Genomic DNA, 23057 nt, shown 5'->3' on the forward strand with positions numbered 1-23057 from the left:
TTAATAAAAATATGGGTGAGAAGGTTCTAAGTGATGAGGATCAAGCTTGTTTTAATCTTAGTCATTGATTAGAGATTAGATCACAGTTGTTGATTCATCAATAGGAAAAGTATAAGAGGAGGCTTGAGGGTCAGTTGGAGATACACCAAGAGATCAAAGAGTTCGATTTTTCTGGGGCGTGGTTTGCTGAGAAAATCGAGCTAGTGATCTGAGTTGCAGTGAGGGGAAGTTCGGCAGAGGGACTTTAGTCCAAGGTCGAAGAATACATAGCAGAAAGGCATAGCAACACCAGGAGAGACAACACAGTGCCACAGAGGGTGACGTAGAGGCCAGAGGGGCTGACGCAGGTGACGCAAAAGCTGGTGGGGTTGACACAGTCCCTTAAAGGCAGCGTTGGGGTTTTTCTGTGGGGCGAAGAGAAAGCAGTTTAGCAAATCGACTTTCTGAGCAAGGGAGGCTCACTAAGAGGGTGGCACAACTCCTAGAGGAGGTGACGCAATTCCAGCGCAGAGCTTGGAGCAGCCATCACTGCCCAGCACTGGGACAACAGGGTCATCTATGGGGTTTGATCAGCCAGTTGCTGGATTTTCGGAAATCTCTATCTCCAGATATAGGTACTCTACCAAGGTGTTCTTTGTTGGGTGAGCCGCATTTGGCACCCTAGTTGTATTCAGAAATCTGCTTAATAATATAAACCCTCTATATGTTGCATCGGTTTTCCCGAATTGGGTTTTTCTGGGGACGGTTGTCCAAAAATAACGATGTCCCTTGTGTGATTGTCTCAGTATATTTCAGTTCATGATCTGTATGTATGTGTAGGATGCATTAGTGTTTTCATCGCTGTTTAAGTAATTAAATAATGTGTTAAATGTAAAGAATAAGTAGGAGATGATAAACTAATGATTGCAATAGGATTTTTGATGTGTAGATTCTGAAATTCTCACATGGTATCAGAGCATTGCAGATCATAGGAGACTGAAGGCACCAGCCAAGAAGATCCAAAGAATTTGCTGCAGAGAAGCAGTTGTTCCCAGTGACAACGTTGTTTCAGAGGTAGAGGAGCAGCCGCAGGAGTGACGCAGAGCCAGAGGAGTTACGCAGAGGTTCACGCAGTGCCTGTGTCAGCATTTTGAGCCTGCAAAGGGTAACATAGAGCCAGAGAGGAGCCCATGCAGTGACTATGTCAGCTCTCTGGGCAAGTACAGAACCTGAGAGGCTCAATTCTATTAGTTTCCTAGGCTGGAGAAGCAGTGCAGATTCGATTAGAGGAGCTAGTGGGACGCTGTTTCTATTGGTGCAGAACAGTGTGTGTGGAGACCTAGATGAGGTAGAGGGAGTCACTGCCTTGAGAAATTTCTAGCTAAAGAAATCTAGATCCGAGTTGCAGCAACAAAGGAGGATTGGAGAGGTGCGATTCGACAGTTGGTTGGAGGATTTCTGAGAGGGAAATCAGGACTCAAAGGGAGTCTAGAGAGGAGCTTGTTCCTTAGAGGGTTTATAGCGTCCAAGGAATCTAGATCCAAGTCCTGCGAGATTGACAGCAGGAGAGGGAGAAGAGAACATGTCCTATTTTTGAGCAGAGATGGAAATGAATGGGTTGAGCGATAAGGACATATTGGGCATAGTATTGGATTTCGGTTGACGCTAATGCGGCAAAGAAGTACGAGTAGGCCCGGGTGAAGGCAAAGTGCATGATCCTAGACAGGGTCAAAGATCATGTAGTACCACACATTGCTGAGAAGGAAAGAACAATGGAGATGTGGTAGACCTTGACCACCTTGTACCAGGGCTCTTCCGTGCAACGAAAGATGCTATTAGAAAATCAGCTGAGACAATACCAGATGCAGAAAGGAGAGGAGATAGATCCCTTCCTTCTCAGGTTGCAAGGGATTTGCAACCAATTGACTTCCGTGGGGTCTACACCAGATCCCGAGTTCATGGTCAGGATTGCCGTGAATGCAGTGATCGAGGACTGGTAGATATTTGTCCAAAGTATTTTGGGCAAAGCGACCCTCCCCAGTTGGGAGGAGATGTGGGCAACTCTTCGACATGAAGAGCTCAGGAGGTTGAGCAAGGCAGGGAGTAACAGCAAGGGAGCCCGAGTTAAGAAGGAGGAGGAGGATGCAACTCTCGCATCGTCGAGACAACAAGTGCAACATAAGAGAAAGAAGAACATAACCAAGGTCAGATGCTTCAATTTTGGGCAACTGGGACATTATGCCACTCAGTGCCCCCTAAGGAAGGGCAAGGGGGAGGCTTCTGACTGAAAGGCTGCTCCAGCGAACGCTGACAAGGAAGGCGAGGATGACGATTGTGCCATGAGTGCTCATGCGCCTCTGGAGAAGAGGTGAGGCGACATGGAGTTGTAGTCGAGAGGACTACATGAAGGGCAGAATCCTTGAGGTGCCCAAACCCTTGGATCACATATGGCTACGGGAACCCTTAATGACAGTAGCAAAAATGACTGGTGTCGGTTGGAGTGAGGTGTGATGGAGCGATAGTGGCAGAGCTAGAGTGCCAAAGTTTGATGTAGCGCAGTGGATGTTGTAGCAGTGCGAGAGGCACAGAGTAGTTTGCAACAACGCAGTGGCAGCAGAGGGTCAACACAGATTAGTAGCATAGGTAGCTTTAGGATCATGTGGCATCCATATTGATCATGATGTCAGTGTTTGGGTGAAGTTTCAGTTGCTTACTTCTTAGCAATTAAGGTGCAGTGCAGTGGTTAGCAGTGGCAGTGCTATGGGCAGCATGATGCAACATTTGAGAGGGAGCTACAGTACAGATGTAGCAGTGGCAGTGGCAGAGTCATGGGTAGCAGTACAGGAAGCGACTGTGCAGTGGATTAAGGGTCGCAGGCCAAGCATAAGAAGCATAGAGGACCGATGCAGTGGATTAGTGTAATGCTTCTATGGGAAAGTATTATTAGAGCACATTCCTTGCTAAGAGGGAGTGTTGATTTTGGGTAGCATCGGATGTGCTCTAGCTCCGAAATTTTGTGGAGGGGCTAGAACACATGAATCTCTAGAACCCAGAAAAGGTTTGGAGAAATTCCACCCAGATGAGGAGTTATAAAATAATTAATATTTTTAATGGGCTCCTAAGTCTAACTTTAGGAAAATAAAAATATTAATGTGTATTAATAAAAATATGGGTGAAAAGGTTCTAAGTGACAAGGATCAAGCTTGTTTTAATTTTAGCCGTTGATTCATCAACATGAAAAGTATAAGAGGAGGCTTAAGGGTCAGTTGGAGATACACCAAGACATCAAAGGAGTTCGATTTTTCTGGGGCGTGGTTTGCTGAGAAAATCGAGCTAGTGATTTGAGTTGCGGTCAGGGGCAGTTTAGCAGAGGGACTTCACTCCAAGGCTGAAGTACATAGCAGAGAGGCAGAGCAGCACTAGGAGAGACAACCCAGATCCTTAGAGGGCGACGCAGAGGCCAGAGGGGCTGATGCAGGTGACGCAGAAGCTGGTGGGATTGATGCAGTCCTTTAGAGGCAGCACTGGGGTGGGGCAGAGAGAGAGCAGTTCAGCAAATTGACTTTCTGAGCAAGGGAGACTCACTGAGAGGGTGGCACAGATCCTAGAGGAGGTGACATAGTTCCAGTGCAGAGCTTGGAGTAGCCATCGCTGCCCAGCACTGGATACAACCGGGTCATCTGTGGGTTTGATCATCCAGTTGTTGGATTTGACGAAATATCTGTCTCTAGATAGAGGTACTTCTGCCAAGGTTATTCTTTGTTGGGTGAGCTACATTTGGCACCCTAGTTGTATTCAGAAATTTGCTTAATAATATAAACCCTCTATATGCTGCACCAGTTTTCCCGAATTGGGTTTTTCTTGGGACGATTGTCCAAAAATAACGTTGTCCCTTGTGTGGTTGTCTCAGTATATTTCAGTTCATGATCTGTATGTATGTGTAGGCTACAATAGTGTTTTCATCGTTGTTTAAGTAATTAAATAACTTGTTAAATGTAAAGAACAAGTAGGATATGATAAACTAGTGATTGCAGTAGGATTTCTGATGTGTAGATTCAAAAATTCTCACATTTAACATATGTTGGTAGCCATCTAAGGCTAGGTTTTTGACTTCCTCAACTTTCAATTGTGACAAGGTTTTATACCACCTAGAACCTTTTCGAAAGTCCACACATGGCTAGTCCCACACGTGTGAGTAATTGGGGGTTGATCTGGCATCCACACATAATGTGGTGGTCATAAGGTAGGTCAACTTGTGGGAGGCATAACTTTTGCATGAGTTCCGATTGAGGTGATTTTCATGCTATTGGAAAGGTCTTGTGTTAAAATTGGCAAGTAGGGCCAAACTCTAGGTGGGTCATCTTATTTATGGCAGCTGATATTTTTCTTGGATCCCTCTCATCGAGAGGTGTAGGATTGATCTAAAAATCATCCGATTCCGATAAATATTCGTGGAGATATGAATTTATTTGTGCTATGGGACAATTCGTCAAGGCTAACCAGCAACCAAATAACCCCCATGTGTGCTCAACGTTTTAGTATAAAAGCAGGTGACTTGATAGTCATTTGATTACACACTTCACTCTTGATTTCTCTCCACTTATTTTGGGTTTTAGTGGAAGAGAAGTCTTAAGAGGAGGAAGCCCTAGACGCAGGAGGAAAAGGAGCCTAAACATGAAACCTGAATGTAGTCTTCTGATGCCCTAGCTAAACATAGTCATGCCCAGAACTATACTCTGTTTTGGAAAGGTTTGGGACAGTCCTTAGACACAACCTAAAGGGAATCAGGATACCCTAACTGCAATAAAGAAGCTCCCATACACATTTTCCAGAGGATGCCAAGTCACAATCCAAGGGCTATTGCAGGACGCGATTTCAAATATTCAAGATCTGTAGTTACAGAGATACAACCGATTCAATATCGAGCTCTTACAAAGTGAAAAAGATGTGTAGTTTTTTAAAATTTTGCATAAGATTGGTTTGAAAAATTAGTTTGAAAAAATTCAAAGGGAATAGTGAAGAATTATTAGCATTGATGCCCCAGAAAAAGAAAATGGAAACACCTAGTAAGAAACCTAAAAGCTCTAGCATGACTCATGAAGAAGAGGAAGAAATGCAGCATGATATATCAAAATTACAAGACCAAAGCACAACAAATTTCACTCTCACAAAAGGTAACTGAAGCTAAGATGGATGGCATGGAAGCTAAGATGAATGGCATGGACGCTAAAATGGAAGAATTGAAGATAAATTTGAATAAGTTGCTATAAGAAATGGTTACTATTGGTGAAAAGGTAGTAAGGAAACTCATGATGAGAACAAAAGAAATGTTAATCATGATTTCATAGACTCTAATGTTGGATTGAAGACCCACCATGTTCCAAAAATCGATATGAGGAAGTTTGATGGCAAGGATCCCGGAACATGGATACTATAGATGGAACAATTTTTTGATCTCCATAATGTGCAAAACGCACAAAAGGTATGTATTGCAACTTTATATTTGGAACCAAATCAGTTTGTATGGTATCGATGGCTTTGCTCTCGTAAACAAATTGTCAATTGGACAATTTTTACGGAAGAAATGATAGCACATTATGAGGATACAAAAAGCAACACCTTTTTTATCCAATTGATAAATCTGAAAAAAAAGGGTTCAATGATGAAGCACATTGAGGACTTCCACAAATTGAACATAAGGGTAAAAGATATTGCAAAGGAGCATATGATTGATGTGTTCATAAGGAATTTAAAGGATAATATCCAACATGAGGTTCGCCTTTGGGATCCTGATTTATTGGAGAAGGCATTCAGGTTAGCAAGAAAAATGGAAAGCAAAATTATGGCAACCAGGAAGCCTACCACTCACAACTATGAAGATGGAAGTGTTGTTACCCCTAGCCTTCTACAACCTACAAGGTTGACACCACAACAATTGGAAGAAAAAAGAGCAAAAGGGCTTTGTTACAGTTGTGATAGCAAATACACTAAAGGTCATAATTGCGTTGAGAAGAAATTATTCTACATTGATTGTGAAGAAGAGGAAGAAAATGAACAAGAAATGTCAAAAGAAGAGGATATACTCCAGGAACAAACCCTAGATAAAGAAGAAATGAATCCGACCATATCTTGTAATGCATTGGCTGAAATTACCACTCCTCAAACTATCAAGATAGAAGGATATATCAAGAAGAAAAAGGTAATAGTGTTGATTGATTCAAGGAGTACCCATAATTTTATTCATTGTAAGATAGCCAAGGAATTGAATTGCTTCCTATATCCAGCACCAGAGTGTCAAGTGATGGTTGCAAGTGGAGAAACCATAAATTGCTTTGGAAAGTGCCATAATATCAAGCTATCCATGGGATAATATGTATTGAATAGCCCAATGCTTTCCATTCCAATGGGAGGTGTTAATGTTGTACTAGGAGTCCAATGGCTACAATCCTTGGGTACAATAGCTTTTAAGTTTCAAGAACTTTTCATGAAATTTTGTGCGGAAGGAAAGGAAGTTGAATTAAGGGGTATTGCAGGGAAATTAGGAAATATAATAAACTCTAACGGTATGACAAAGCTTCTAAAGAAGGAACAACGAGGCGTAATTGCACAATTATGTTTGCTAGAGGTTCCCACATCGAAATCATCTCTCTATCCAGATCTCCAAAAAGTCTTGGACAATCATTCCAAGGTATTTGAGACTCCCAAAGGCCTCTCACCTATTCGTGATCATGACCATGCTATTCATTTGATTCCAGGAAGTGTTCCTTCAAACATCAGGTCATACAGATATCCCTATGCCCAAAAGAGTGAAATTGAACGTATGGTTGCAGAAATGCTAGAGGCTGGTATAATTCAACCTAGTCAATGTTCTTTCTCTGCGCTAGTAGTATTGGTGCACAAGAAGGATGGATCATGGCGCATGTGTCTGGATTATAGGGAGTTCAACAAGCTCACTATTAAAGATAAATTTCCCACTGTCATTGATGAATTATTGGATGAATTGCATGGATTGATTTATTTCACCAAGTTGGATTTTCGTTCAGGATATCATCAAATCAAAATGAAGACTGAAGACGTTTAAAAAACAACATTTAGAACTCATGAGGGTCATTATGAATTTTTGGTCATGCCTTTTGGCCTTACCAATGCACCTTCTACATTTCAAGTTTTGATGAATTCCATTTTCAAACCCTTCCTTAGAAAATTTGTGTTAGTATTTTTTCATGACATACTAATCTACAACAAGTCTTGGAAGGATCAGGTTGAACATGTTGACAGGGTGCTCAAACTATTGGAGGAGAAACAATTATATTCAAAAGGCTCCAAATGTTTCTTTGGAGTATAAGAGGTGGAATATCTGGGTCACATTGCATCTCATGAAGGTGTTAAGGTAGACCCTAGCAAAATTAAAGCCATTAAGGAATGGAAAATCCCCACATCCATAAAGCATCTGCGAGGATTTCTCGGGTTGACAGGGTATTATCGCAAGTTTGTTAAAAATTATGGGAGAATAGCAGCACCTCTAACAACATTATTGAAGAAAGATGCATTTTCATGGACTCCAGAAGCAACAAAGGCCTTCGAACATCTTAAAGAGGCAATGTGCCAAGCACCGGTCTTAGCTACGCTGGACTTCACAAAAACCTTTATTGTGGAATGTGATGCTTCAGGAAATGGAATTGGTGTTGTTTTAATGCAAGATGAAAGACCCATTGCTTTCAAAAGTCGTCCAATCAAAGGAAAATATTTACACAAAGCTATTTATGAGAAGGAAATGTTGGCAATATTACACACACTTAAGAAATGGCGACCCTACCTAATGGGAAGACACTTCTTATCCATTCCAAGCCAACATTGGGAGGAGGTTTCAATGGATTTTATCCATTCCAAGCCAACGTTGGGAGGAGGTTTCAATGGATTTTATCACAGGTTTACTCAAGTCCGAAGGAAAGAGTGTCATCATGGTAGTAGTTGGCAGACTTAACTAGTATGCACATTTTTGTGCATTATCGCATCCATTTAAAACTAGTACAATTTCTATTGCATTTATGGAAACAATTCTAAAGTTACATGGAAACCCAAAGATTATTGTAAGTGACAGAGATCCCATTTTTACTGGAAATTTTTGGACAGAATTATTTTCTTGTCTCAGTACTTAGTTAGGTCATATCTCATCTTATCATCCTCAATCTGATGGGCAAATTGAGATAGTAAACAAATGTTTGGAAGGATATCTTCGTTGCTTTGCATCTGATAAACAAAGACAATGGGTCAAATGGTTACCTCTGGTTGAATGGTGGTATAACACTTCCTTCCATATTGCAGCAAAAATGACCCCATTTATGGCACTTTATGGATATCATCCACCATCCATCACATCATATTGAAGAGAAAATTGTAAGGTTCAAGCAGTGGAACATCACATCAAGCATCAACAACATGTTTTTCAACTCTTAAAGGATAACATCACGTTGGCACAAAATAGAATGAAACAACAGGCAGATCAACATTGTAGCGAAAGAAGTTTTGATGTAGGTGACTGGGTATTCCTACGGCTACAACCATATAAACAAATGTCCCTCAAGCAAGTTAAGAAGGATAATAAATTATCACTAAAGTATTATGGTCCGTACAAGGTGTTGCAAAAGATTGGTACAATGGCATACAAATTGGAGCTTCTTATAGCTTCCCGAGTGCACCCAGTTTTCCATGTATCATGTTTAAAGAAGGTTATAGGTGACAAGCTCTCAGTTCAAACAATATTGCTAGAACTTGACGAGGAAGGAAAAATCATAGTGGAACTGGAAGCAATCACAGAAACAAGAACTCGACAACTACGAAATCGATCAATTTCGGAGTATCTCATCAGGTGGAAGAACTTATCTGCTGAAGATTCCACATGGGAGGATGAGAATTTTATACAAAAGCATCTAGAACTACTCAAGCGTTGAGGAACATGCTTTTCGGAAGGAGAGGGGCATGTTAGGTCCCTATAATACTAGTGATTCCCCCATTACTATTATCATTGTATCCCTTATTGTTATTATTGTGCCGCTATTATCCCCATATTGTTATTAGTGTGCCCCATAGAAACCCACTATTATTATTATTGTGCCTTTATGTTATTACTGTTATGTTGGTTTGATTATATTATGACCCCTTAGACTCCTATATATAGAAGGGAGGTTTAGTCATTTGTATCATCCAAGAATTGTTCATTTGTGTAATGTAAAGGAGGTTGCCCCCTCAAAGAGGCCGAATTCTAAGGCGTTGATCTATCTTTTCTATCTTTTTGTGAGTTGGTTTCCTAACATAATGTGACCTCTCAATTAAATGAGGATAACTTGATTCATTTAAAAGAAGCTCTTTATGTACCTGATCGCAAGAAGAATCGGGTGTCCATTTCGGCAATGGAAGTCAAAGGTTTCAGGGTGGCATTCATCGATGGAAAGGTATGTGTTTGAAAATAGAATTTTCAAAGATGCTTTTATCCTTGAGTTCAGGATTGGCTATTTGTATCAAGTTGCAGGAAGTCCATTGGGGACCATGTCAGTGGACACATCTCACTATAGCACTGGAGGTCTACTTATTATGGGGCCCTACTCGATGTGAGTCAGACGGTGATAGGGGTGCCTGAATTCAAGAAGAGCATGAAGGTACATGTCCGAGATGTACCAAAGGAAAATCTTACAAGGGGACCATTCCACTCATGTAGCAGGTCCACAAGTTTGGAAGAACCCGAGGGGCTTGAGATTCATGATTAGGAATCTCATGTATGCAAGTTGAAGAAAGCTCTCTATGATTTAGAGCTAACATCCCGAGCTTGATACGAGAGGATTGATCGTTGTTCGATGAAGCTGACATTCACTAGGAGTGAAGCCGATCCAAACCTTTGCTTGAAGGTTGTGGATGATAGACCTCTCATACTGGCACCTTCTGAGGACGACCTCTTTCTGATAGGTGCAAAGCCTCTCATTTGCAAAAGTAAGAGGGGTTTGGATTCTGGATTTGGAATGGTGAACTGCAAGCCCGTAACTACCTTGATGGAGCTTAACTTTCAGAAGTTATGTGGTAGGGATGCCGGACCTGATTTGGGAAATGCCTCCTGAGTTTCATAAACTCATTCTATCATTGATGTTCTTGGTCAACTCCCGTCCGGATATATGTTTTGCAGTTAGCATGTTGAGCTCATATATGGTTGAGCCTCACTGGATTGGTGCCAAGAATCTTCTGAGATATCTTCTGGGCACAATTTCTCATGGATTGAGATACACTACTGAAAATGTGAAGCTGTATGATTATTCGAATGCTGACTGGGCAGGCAGTGTGGAGGATCGCAAGAGCACTTCTGAGTGTTGGTTCTCTTTGGGTTTTGCTACGATATCCTGGATGAGCAAGAAGCAGAAGACGGTTTCTTTGAGCACTGTTGAGACTAAATACATAGCTACGAGTATGACCTTGTGAGAAGCTGCCTGGTTGAGAAAGCTCTTCAATGAGCTGTTTAGACACATGATGGATACCACTGTGATCTTCTGTGACAACCAGAGGGAGATTCGTTGTTGAGGAATCCCGTATTCTATGATCGCTCCAAGCATATAGACGCCAGGTACCACTTTATCTGGGATATGGTACATCGATGAGTGTTGAAGTCTCTAAGTTTATTTAGTTTAGAAACCCTTCATGCACTTTTTATGATTTATTCCTACCTACTTGTTATTTTTATTTAACAAGTTATTTACAAAGTAAATACTGAAAATAAACACCAGTGCATGCTCAACATATTACAGAGCAGCAACTAAAAGAAACAAGAACAAACACACCACATGACACCATTATTTTTGGACCAATGTCCCTGGAAAAACCCAATGTGGGAAAACAGGTGCAACTATCTGAGGGTTTTCTTATTAAGTAATATCAGAGTACAATCTGGGTGTCGAAATTGGCCTACCCAACAGAGAATTTCATTAGCAGCTATACCTCACAGTTTGAGAGAAATCTCCTGGCTAAAACCCCGGAAAACCCTTTCGGCAGCTCCTCAGCACAAAACTACTCTGCAACCCTAGCGTCTGCCCAAATTGGACTACGTCAGCCCCTCTCTGTCTCACGCTGGCCCTGCATCAGCCCCAGGAGGCCCTGCGTCAGCTTTGGGAGTCTCTGCGCTGGCCCCTCTAGTGCTCTGCGCAGCACTTGGCTGCCTCTGCGTGGCCCTGCGTGAGCCCTTGCTGGCTCTACATCACCCTCCTTGGCTGTTGTGCTGCTCTCTCGGCACAATCTCTTCCTTCTCTGTTTTTCTGTATTCAATGCCCCTCAGTTGCTCTCCCGATCACTGATTCTATCTCTCTTACCAAACTCCACTCTAGAGAATAGAATGATTGATCATCTGGTGTGCCTCTCCAAGTGACCCTCAAGCCTCCTCTTATACTTTTCCTGTTGACATATCAACGGCCGAGATTAAGTCCCTAATCAACAACTAAGATTAGATCTAGCGTGATCCATGTCTTTTGGACCACTCTAACACAGATTCATATTAATACACATTAATATTTTATTTTCCCTAAGTTTAGACTTAGGGACTCCATTAAAAATATTAATTATTTTAATATCTCCTGATCTGTTTAGAATCTACCCAAACCCTTTCTGGGTATTGGAGATCTCATGTGCCCCAACCTCTCCACCGAATTTTGTGGCTAGAACACATCTAATGCTACCCTAAATCAACACTCCCTCTTAGCAAGGACTGTGCTCTAGCAATACTCCTCACTGAATAATACTCTGATCATCCGACATCGGTATCTGTGCTGATGCTAGGCCTTCCTGCCCAACATCCTCTGCACTACTGCCTCCTATACTGCTGCCCATGGTTCTACCACTACCACTGTTGCATCTGTACGACAACTCCCTCTGCATCCGTGCTGCTGCTGGTCCTTCTTCCCAGCACTGCATCTGCACTGCACCTCCTCTCATCGTGTTGCATTGTGCTTCCCGCTGCTGCATTGCAACTCAGTTACTGAGAAGTAAGTAACTGATCTCCCAATTGACCTCCTTGTTGGGCTAGAAACACCCACTGATGCTGAAGCTCCCTCTATCGCTGACAAGTGCTCCCTCTCTGACCTCTGCGTTGCTACAACTCTCGTACGTCTCACACCATTGCACACCTCTCTGTGTCGTCCTGCACTGGTGCAACACTCCTGTGCCTCTCGCACTGCTGCAGCCTGCTAGCTCTGCGCTGTCTCAGCACTCTTGCACTGTAGCTCTCTGTGCTGCTCCATCCACATTCGTCTCTATCCACTCAGCCAGTTATGCTACTCCCCATTGGGGCTCCTGTAGCAAGGTCTAATCCAAGAGGCTGGGTACCTCAAGGATCCCGCCCCTTATCACCTGTAGTCTGCCTGACTACAGCTCGATGTCTCCCCACTTTCGCTCAAGTGGCATGTGTGCACTCATGGCACAATCATTGTCTGTCAAAACTTCCTTCTCTGCCCGTGCTGGCGCTGCCTTAGTCTCGAAAGACTCTCCCTTACTCTTCTTCCTTGGGCACTGGGTCGCATAATGACCCATCTCCTCGCAGTGGAAGCACTTGATCTTGGAGAGATTTTTCTTCTTCCGCTTCTCCTGCTTTCTCTCAAATGCTAGGGCCACATCCTCCTCCTCCTGCTGAACTTTGATTCCTTTGCTGCTGTTACTTGTCTTCGACTGCCGTCTGATCTCTTCTTGGTGAAGCGCTGCCCACATCTCGTCCCAAGGTAGGAGAGTCCCTCTGCCCAGGATACTCTGGATAAACACTTCCCAATCTTCTGAGACAACATTTAGGGTTGTCCTCACCATAAGCTCCTGATCTGGTGTCGCTCCTATAGCAGTCAACTGGTCTCGGATCTCATTCAGTCCTTCGAGGAAGGTGTCAATTGATTGACCCTTCTTCATCTAATACGACCTCATCTGGTTCTCGAGCAACGTTCTTCTCTGCACAGAAGTATGCTGGTACAGGTTCTTGAGAGCCTCCCACATCTCAACTGCCATTTCTTTCTCGGCTATATGTGGTACCACATGATCCTTGACCCCGTCAAGGATATTGCACTTGGCCTTCGCCATCGCCTCTTCGTACTTGTCATTATCATTTGGTTCGACTGGGTTAGCTGTCGTCTTCAAGGCAAAGTTCTTGACATGATTCCTGTCAAGCACTGATAAGATTCTAGCCTTCCAGAGTGAGAAGTTCGATGCTCCATCCAGTCTATCCTAGTCCCTTACCCCGTGTAGTGCCATGATGCTCCTCTACTTCCCTCCTGGAAGTTCTCTGTTTGACTCCTCTGAGTCTCTTCTTCTCGTCTGGAAGTTCTCTTCTAGACTCCCTCTGAGTCCTGATTTCCCTCCTGGAAATCCTTCTGTCGCTTGTCGAGATGCCCCCTACTCTGATCGTCTTGTACAATTGCACTGCTGATCCAGGTTCCTCGGCTAGAAACCCTCGGTAACAACTCCTCTGGCCTTGCTATAGTCAGGCACTGTTCAGACTACAATACCTCACCAACTCCACTCTGCAATATTTCTGCAGCCTTCTAGACTCCAGCAACTGCCTCTCTGTGAACTGCGTCAGCCCCTCTCTGCCTCACGCTGGCTTTGCGTCACCCCAGATGGGTCTGCGTCAGCCCTGGGATGCCCTGCATTAGCCTTCTAGCCCTCTACGTCAGCGACGGTGGCCTCTCTGAGGCTCTACGTAGCTCCTAGCTTCTTTTGCATGGCTCTGGCTGGCTGATGTCTTTTAGTCCTCCTATGATCTGTAATCACGCTCTGATACCATGTTGAAGTTTCTAAGTTTACTTAGTTTAGAAACCCTTCATGCATTTTTTCTGATTTATTCCTACCTACTTGTTATTTTTCTTTAACAAGTTAGTTACAAAGTAAATACTGAAAATAAACTCCAGTGCATGCTCAACATATTACAAATCAACTACTAAAAGAAACAAGAACAAACACACCACATGACACCATTATTTTTGGACCAATGTCCCCAGAAAACCCAATGTGGGAAAATGGGTGCAGCTATCTGAGGGTTTTTGTATTAAGCAATATCAGAGAACAATCGAGGTGCCGAAACTGGCCTACCCAACAGAGAATTTCCTTAGCAGCTATACCTCACAGTTTGAGAGAAATCTCCTGGCTGAAACCCCGGAAAACCCTTTCGGCAGCTCCTCATCACAAAATTGCTTTGCAACCCCAGTGTTTGCCCAAACTAGACTGCGTTAGCCCCTCTTTGTCTCACAATGGCCCTGCGTCAGCCTTTCTAGGCCGGCGTCAGCCCCAAGAGGCCTTGCGTCAGCTCTGGGAGCCTTTGCGTCGGTTGCGCTAGCCCCTCTGGTGCTCTGCATAGCACTTGGCTGCCTCTGCGTGGCCCTGCGTGAGCCCTTGCTGGCTCTGCATCACCCTCCTTGGCTGCTGCGCTGCTCTCCCGGCACAATCTCTTCTCTATTTCTCTGTACTCAATGCCCTTCAGCTGCTCTCCCATTCATTGATTCTATCTCTCTTAGCAAACCCCACTCTAGAGAATAGAATGACTGATCATCTGGTGTGCCTCTCCAAGTGACCCTCAAGCCTCCTCTTATACTTTTCCTGTTGACAGATCAACGACCGAGATTAAATCCATAATCAACGGCTAAGATTAGATCTGGCTTGATCCATGTCTTTTGGACCACTAACACAGATTCATATTAATACACACTAATATTTTATTTTCCCTAAGTTTAGACTTAGGGACTCCATTAAAAATATTAATTATTTTAATATCTCCTGATCTGTTTAGAATCTACCCAAACCCTTTCTGGGTATTAGAGATCTCATGTTCCCCAACCTCTCCACCAAATTTCGTGGCTAGAGCACATCCGATGCTACTCCAAATCAACAATGAGCAAGGAGGCTCCATCGCATTGGGACTGATGTGTAGGTCACTGACATTCTATTGAAGCTCCTGGGAAAGGTCAAATTTGTGACTTTCCAAGAACGACTTGGAGTCGTTGAGAGACCCTCGTATGAGGGTCCTGTATGATGCATGCATTGAGTTCTGGGAGCTCCGGGGGGCTTGGGGTACTTCTTGGAGTAACAAGCGACCATAGGGCGACTCACCCTCCCCTAGTGGTGTGGTGTGTACAGGGTGAATGGTTCAACCTCCCCCTGTGATACCCCGTGGTGATTTATGGAAAGGATGAGTGTTTCTCCTGTCGAAGCATCCTACCCATGCAATTTGGGACTCATGGGAAGTACCTCTCATTTGGTCAATGAGTAGGGAAACGAGGTTAGGGACCATAGTAGTACTGATGGATGCATCGTGTATCTACCGTACTCTCTATGCTAGGATGATCGACATTGATTTGGGATCAATTGGAGCTGACTTCGGGTGAGTAAGAGTGATATAACTCACTCTCTCTTGGAACTGATCTAGGATCAGTAAGAGTGGTATGACACACTCTTTGGAATTGACTTCGGGTCAGTAAGAGTGATATAGCTCACACTCTCTTGGAACTGATCTGGGATCAGTAAGAGTAGTATGTCACACTCTTTGGATCTGACTTTGGGTCAGTAAGAGCGTTATTGAGCACTCTCTTTATATGGGACTGAGTTCGGGTTAGTAGAGAATGGTATGAGACATTCTCAATCAATTCTACTTCTTCATAGGTCAGCAGAGCAGAGCAGTGCAGGGCTCTGATGACAGAGATAGTACAGTCTGGCAGATGGATCAGCAGATGGAGTTCTCCCTAGTTGAGAGGGATTGTTAAAATTGGCAACTAGGGCCAAATTCCATGTGGGTCATCTTATTTATGGCAGTTGATATTTTTCTTGGACCCCTCTCATCGAGAGGTGTAGGATTGATCTAAAGATCATCCGATTCCGGTAAGTGTTCATGGAGATATGAATTTATTTGTGTTATGGGACAATTCGTCAAGGTCGGCCAGTAACCAAATAACGCCCACATGTGCTCAACGTTTTAGTATAAAAGGAGGTGACTTGATAGTCATTTGATCACACACTTCACTCTTGATTTCTCTCCACTTGTTTTGGGTTTTAGTGGAAGAGAAGTCTAAGAGGAGGAAGCCCTAGATGCAGGAGGAAAAGGAGCCTAAGCATGAAGCCTGAATGCAGTCTTATGATGCCCTAGCTAAACGCTGTCATGCCCAGAACTATATGTTATTTTGGAAAGGTTTGGGACAGCCCTTAGACGCAACCTAAAGGGATACCCTAACCGCAGTAAAGAAGCTCCAATACATGCTGTCTAAAGGATGCCAAGCCGTAGTCCAAGCAGGGAGAATTAAGGCCTATACACGTTGCCCTAATGCGCAGTTCTATTTTGTCCTAGCTGCAGGTCCTTCATGCCTTAGCCGCAGGTCTTCTTTGTCCTTAAAGAAGGCTCCTCAATGCAGCAAGAAGGTATCCATACAAGTTGCAAATGAAGCCCTAGCTGCAGTCTTCTACACCTCCTATCCGCTGTTAGAAAGAGACATCTGCTAACAGTTCTAAGAATGTGTTTTAGGTGCACATCTTGGCTGCAGTCCTGAAGACCAGCCACGCTGAAAGGAGAGGTCACTTCAGATGTCTTATGAAGAGATTCTATTCACTGTCACTTGAGGTTCTTATCAGCAGTTTAGAAGGGCTATAATATGTTGGCTAAAGGAACTGCTACAGCAATGTGAAACCTCCCTACTTTGATGAGAAGAAACTCCTATATCAGCACTGCACATGTTGATGACAGCCTTGTGTGTATCCTAGGACTGTGGGATCATAGTCTATCTAACTGCTGGGCTAGGCCATAGGCCATAGCCAGCAGCTAAGGCAGTGTGACAACATGACAAGGAGGCTAGTAGCATGACAGAAGTAATGCCCCTCCTTATGCAGAAGGTGGACAACATTCTAGGAGATGCAGCATAATGGTTGGATACTATATGGTTGATGCAACATCTTTAGAGACAACCCATGGATGCAACTACATATCTAGATGCAGCAGTTGGATGCAGCATGGTGCGAGAAGCAGCAGGATGATGAGGTACTGCTGCAGCGGGATGATGAGGTATTGCAGCATGCATTTGGGTGCAGCATAGTGCAATAGAAAGCTCAGCATAATGTGGCAGTACAGTGATGCATACAGTCTGATGAGATGCAACGTAATGATGATGGGTGCAGCATGGTGTAGCACAGTGAAGAGCAACATGATGATGAGGTGCAACATGGTGATGGAGTCACCTTGGAGAATCAGTTGAAGTAGCATGTCTTCAACTAAGTTTAGCTACCTCATGTATCATCTTCTTAGAGATGATCTATGCTCTTATTTAGATAAGTCGAAGTGTTGACTTCTGTTGTATATGTACTCTCTCCCTCTCTCTCTGCTGAACTATTGAAGAACATATAAGAAGAATTGATCAAGGGTTCCCCACATTGGGGTTGTCCTTGGCTAGTGCCACATCTTGTGTCCTGTTGTCTTGGCTTGTCTTCTGCGATTTATGTTTATGTTCTATTTGCAATTTACTATTATGCTGATGTTGATTGCTAATCTGGAAAAGATATTGAGCTAACTGTGAAAATTGAAATAAATTGCTCTAAGCATATAACATACCTAAAATTAACATCTCGGTGTATAGATCAATGTCAAGGGTGTGGGCACAAGTTTCAAACATTGCAACCCCAAAAAATGCCATTTGATTCCTCAAAATGACTTTGAAAGGTTTCAAATGCCAATTTTTGAAATTGGGAACTACTAGTAAAATTTGTTGAAAATGTAGCAAGCAAGGTCTTATGGCTTGTGCCTTTGCTAGGGAAGACCTCGAATTATCCTTCTCCCAGTATTAGTGCGAGCTCATGAGTTAGAATTCAGTTAGGGTAAGTTATTTCCAGTTTATTGGAATAATCATCAAGTTTACATGCGTAGAGTTGGAGCTTCAGTTAAGTGGAGTCTTCATCAGTTTGACTATAGAACGAGGTGGTAGTTACAAGTTCAGTTAGAGCGAGTTAGTCTTCAGTCTTGATTGATCGAAGGATGAGTTAAGAACTCTAGTGTTGATTGGAGAGAGAAAGAGTGTCACTCCTAGTTAACTTGTCAATCAAAACTCGAGTTTTAAATTTGAAGTAGATTTCCTTGCATGCTCGAATTGGGCCTATAAAGAGGAGGATGAAGGCACAAAAAATCATGGTTTTGTGCATAAGGTTTGTGAGACAACACAACTCACGAGTTTGTGAGAGAGACTTTGATTGTGGAGAGCACAAAACTTATGTCCTAAGTAATAGGAGATCACAAGTGCGCTAGAAAATAGGAGATTGATTGTGCGCAGGTCTGAGGAGCTGGGATCCTAAGAAATAGGAGGCAGGATGTGCACAAGGAAATAGGGATTCTCCCTATAAAAAAGGAGTTGATCTGCGCTAGAGAATAGGGCTCATGTGCGCTAGGAAATAGGGACCTAGTGCACAAGGATTATGGAGCCACTAATGTGCAAAGATCAGGAGACGAAGAGAAGGTTTTGCAGCGTAAGTCAAGGAGGCAAGAGAGGATCAGTTCTGAGCTAGAGGGCCTAGATCAAGCAGTGATCAAGGCAAGCCGAGATCAATTGTATCAGCTTAAGATTTATGAGAAGCAGCAGAACACTTTCCCAAAGATAGAGAGACAAATTGCTTTGCAATAGATCCAATTGCTCAAAGTCAATCAATAAAATTCCACATCAAGGAAGCAGGTTTTCCCTGTGCGGATTCCTGAGAAAACAAGTCTGTCAATTTAAGTGATGTGTTTTTATTCTGCTGCTTATGAATTGTTCAGAAACTCTGGTGAAAGTAAACTAGTTTTCAGTTATTCATCCAAGTAGTTGCAGAGTTTCATGGAAATTTAACAAAATTGGCCTTTCATGCCAATTCCTCCAATTTTCCACTCAAAACCTACCAAGATAGATACAAAATATATGATGATCCAATTTGGATCATTCAACCACTATGTCAAGATGACCCTATGCCTTAAGAAAAGTCCTCATGGGAATTGAACCTTTCTCAATGGTGAAAAGAATCCTTGCTCCTCACCAATGGATTCAATCCGTATGAACAAAACGTAGGAGGGCATGGTAGGGGGTTTTGATACACCTATGTGTGCGCTAGACATGGGATCATAATATAATTCCTTTGGGTGCAGCCACATGTTTGACACTATCTCAAGATGACCCCATGGCTCCAAGAAAAGTCCTATTGGGAATTAAATCCTCCCGAATGGTGAAAACCTCCTCACTCTCAGCATTGAATGCAAACCCTTTGGGCTTAATGTTGAAGGACATGGGTGCGGGTTTTGATCCACTCATGTGTGCACAGGTCAAAATATTGTTAATATAGTCCCTCTAGGTGCAACTGCACATTCAGCCACTACCTCAAGGTAACCCCATGGCTTCAAGAAAGCCCTCACAGGAACAAAGAAAAACACCTCACTCATTACCATTGTATCCAAACCCTTTGGGCGAATTTTAATTTGTAAATGGATATGTATCTCTCTCTCTCTATATAGTATGTGTTTTTACATTTGCTTTATTTAGACATCAATTTAAATTTTTTCAATTTTTTTTAGATATCCATTCCAGTTTTGTATTGGTATCCCCGTAACTTGGATTGGTCCACTCATTGTGGCTTCCTACTGGAAAGGGGTGATAGGCAGGGACAAATGGATGATTAGGCAAGTAGGAAAGAGCAAAATGGGTCACCATACACTTAATGGGCATTTCCTTATGGAAATTGCATTGCTGGGCAACCTCTAATGGAGATGCTCCCATGATTCACTTGGGTGAATTACAGACTTACAGATAAAATTTATCTGTTCAGAACCATCTGACAATATGAATTTTTGTGGAAGAATTGGACTTGCAGTGGGTGCCAAAGCAAACATGTTGGATCTTCTTAGCTATTTTGGGAGGGTAAACTCACATGTCTCTGCTTCATCTATCTAATGTATTATATGTATTATCATTATGTATCTCTGTGAGCAGGAATGAAATATGAGATGCAGCTTTTTCAAAAATGAAACCAAAAAACTTAATTTGGCCTTGCTCAACAATATGTTTGGCTACATCTTTGCTCAACTTTATCCTTGACAACAAACTGTTTTTGATGATAAGATACAAAAATGGACATAATTAAGTTTTCATCATGTATGAATCCTTTAAAAGGGTTATTGTTTTCTTTTGATTCACGTTTTCCTTCCTGCGAAGAAACCAAGTTTTTCCATAGGTATCAATACATCTTAACGTGCAGAAGAATATATATTCAGCACAGCTGGTATAATAGTTACGCTTATCTTTTAACTAACTAGTGGTGGCTAATCTTTTAACGTCTTTCTTCTAGCACATCAGTTTTTGCAGAACTGTTTTTGTTTTGTTGCAATAATGGTTTTTATATTGTTTAAGGTAATGGCCAGTTCCTCAATTTTAAAGGAGGCTTTTCCTATCTTAAAGTGGGTTTCTTTCATTGCTTTTGAATTTCAAGTGGAGATTGGTTTGTGGAAACCATTAAATTAGCACTAAAACTTAGAATTTTGCTTGCTAGTAGAAATGTTAAAATTTAATATTACCAGTATGATTTCATGACTTATCATTGGCAAGCTATCATCTATTAAGACACAGTTTCAATCATTGATGACTTTTGTGGTTTTGCATCAGGGTCCTCTAAGTCCCTTGCTATCACCTGAAAGGCATCAACAGCCTCTGGGAACAGGGGTCGGATATAAGTCATTTCAACAGAGTGACTCATCTGCCAGTGGTGTTCAAAGTGCTGTTACTCCACATATACAGGCTGGTTCTGCGGCTATGGTACTTCCAACAGTACAAGCTCAGCCTTCTGTTGGACAGAAAGAATCATTTCCTGAAAGATATGGCCAGCCAGACTGTCAATATTACATGAAAACAGGGGACTGCAAATTTGGAACTACCTGCAAATATCATCACCCAAAAGAGAGAGTTGCACAATCACCAACATGTGTGCTTAGTCCAATTGGGCTTCCCTTGAGACCTGTGAGTTCTTAACTACATCTCTAGAAATGCATAGTAGTTTGTCTCAGGTAAATGCAAAGTGAAGCCGAAGTGGCCTGCATAATTTTCTAGCTAATGGATGTTGTTTTTTTATTGGTGTCAATTCTGGTCAGAAAATAAAAATAAAGCAGATACAACAGGCAATATTGCTAGTAAAGTATTTTCTTTCCTGTTTTTCATGTACAAACTTGCTTATTGTCTTTTTTAAATATTTGTTGTGGTAATAGGATCAACCAGCATGCACATTCTACAGCCGTTATGGTATTTGTAAGTTTGGGCCTGCTTGCAAGTTTGATCATCCATTGGGTGGTGTAAGTTACAGCCCATCAGCTTCTTCACTTTCTGAACAACCAGTAGCCCCATATTCAAGAGGTAGCTCCCCCCCAAGGATGCTTGTTCGATCCAGTTCTTCAGAAAATTCACAGGCAGCCTTGGCGGTGAAAGGTCAATCTTCAAGATTAGAAGAATCAGCTAGCTTCAAGCACCATTCAACTACTGATGGTCCAGTGGGTGAAAAAGAAGCAGATACATCAAACTCTGTTGCTGCTGTTTTATCTGAGTCTGCTTGAGATTTCCTCAGGCTAACATTTTTTTTAGGTTTGTGATGATTGCGGAGACTGCTAGTTGGAGCTGGAATTTCCGGCCTTTGAGTGAAAAATTATAGTTTGCAAGGCTGAATTGCTTGCAGTTTTCAAGTACCCAAAAATTTGTAGATCCCAATGATTCCTGTCTTTCATTATTTGCTCATCACATGGTGCACGGTCAAATAAGGCTGGAACACAAGCCATGAAGACCCCCGTGGTTTTGCTAAAAATTTACAGGTCTGCCTGGCCTGTGAATTTATACCATGTGGAATAATACCAAGACCAGATGAATGAATGCTTTAACATTTACTTTGTGAAGTATCCCAATCTGGATTAGTTTGTTTCTCAGTTAAATCCGCTTCTCATTTTTGCTGCCCTCTTTTCTGCAAGCATCACACAGCCCATTTGAATGAACCTTTATTGGGGTGTGATCCAATTTTTTGAAACAAAATTTCCAGGGCCAGAGCATCATCCAAGAACAGGACAGTAGTTTAGCTTATGATATTTAATTTTCTTCTCAATTAGAGCTGATTGCTCACTCCTTTCTTGATAAATACTATTCATGAGGTATATGTTTTAAGCAGCTTGTGTCCATTGTTGTAAGATATATTTAGCATATTCTAATTATGTGCATTGTTGAAAATTGTCTTGGCATGGAAAGATACAAAAGCTGCTATTTCATTGACTATTGTTCCTTTAATTCTCATGGTTTGACATGCATTTTAATCCCTATAAAGGAAAGGACATTTCTTATTCATCAAGATGCCATATAGCCTCTTCAGTAGAGAAAATTGCAGTTCTTGCAGGTATAGTTGTCATGATCACTAGCTAGAAATATTTGCTATTTGTATATATTTAATTGCTTGGGTACTTCGAAGATATATTTTCCTAATGTTAGCACCATCATTTTGCCAAACTTCAGCTATCTACGTTTTAGCTAATGTTTGGTACACAAGAATATGTCTCTATTATATATTTCAAAGATTTCTAATAGTAGAGTATAATTGAACAGCGCAGACATATCTGGTAAGCATGATTATTGCCTTTAAGCCTTACGGCCTATCTCCCATGGTTCTGAGTATTTTTCAAACTAGGTGTTGAGCTTAATTTGGTCTCTAGTTTTGGGCCATTACTATATCTTTAGAACCACATTGAAGCTTATATTTTGTTGTTGGTAGTGTTTCATAGAGCAATACCATCCTCAAAATCAATTGTTAAATCTTGATCTTCTAATGTAGTTAGTTACAAACATGGCACCTACCAATTTTATCTTGTTTAATATTCCATTCAGTGGATAATCTCAAAGTTCACGAGGGAATTGCATAAACTTACTATGTAAAATAGCTCTATAGAAATAGTCAAAGCCGAGTTGGAGACGCAACTTTTTGTACTCGGTATTGACACAATGATGTTTGGAGGAATGAACATTACATCCAAATAATTTCTGTCAGCTTACTTTCTCCATGTTCTAGTA

General features: G+C 42.1%; 1 protein-coding gene across 1 annotated transcript in view; it reads left to right on the forward strand.

The window, feature by feature from the left end:
* The window catches only part of LOC149184043 (zinc finger CCCH domain-containing protein ZFN-like), a 106016-nt gene extending 83809 nt beyond the window's left edge, over positions 1 to 22207 (forward strand). Inside the window, exons 5-6 of the mRNA XM_089417378.1 lie at positions 20631 to 20981; positions 21227 to 22207. Coding sequence (XP_089273504.1) covers positions 20631 to 20981; positions 21227 to 21568 — 693 coding nt within the window. The 3' untranslated portion in view covers positions 21569 to 22207. The remainder of the gene's footprint in view (positions 1 to 20630; positions 20982 to 21226) is intronic.
* Positions 22208 to 23057: the final 850 nt, after the last annotated feature.

This window comes from Pinus tabuliformis, chromosome 3_2 (assembly GCF_031772625.1).
Source record: "Pinus tabuliformis cultivar Carrire ecotype Pingquan chromosome 3_2, CPIR1, whole genome shotgun sequence".
NCBI lineage: Eukaryota > Viridiplantae > Streptophyta > Pinopsida > Pinales > Pinaceae > Pinus > Pinus tabuliformis.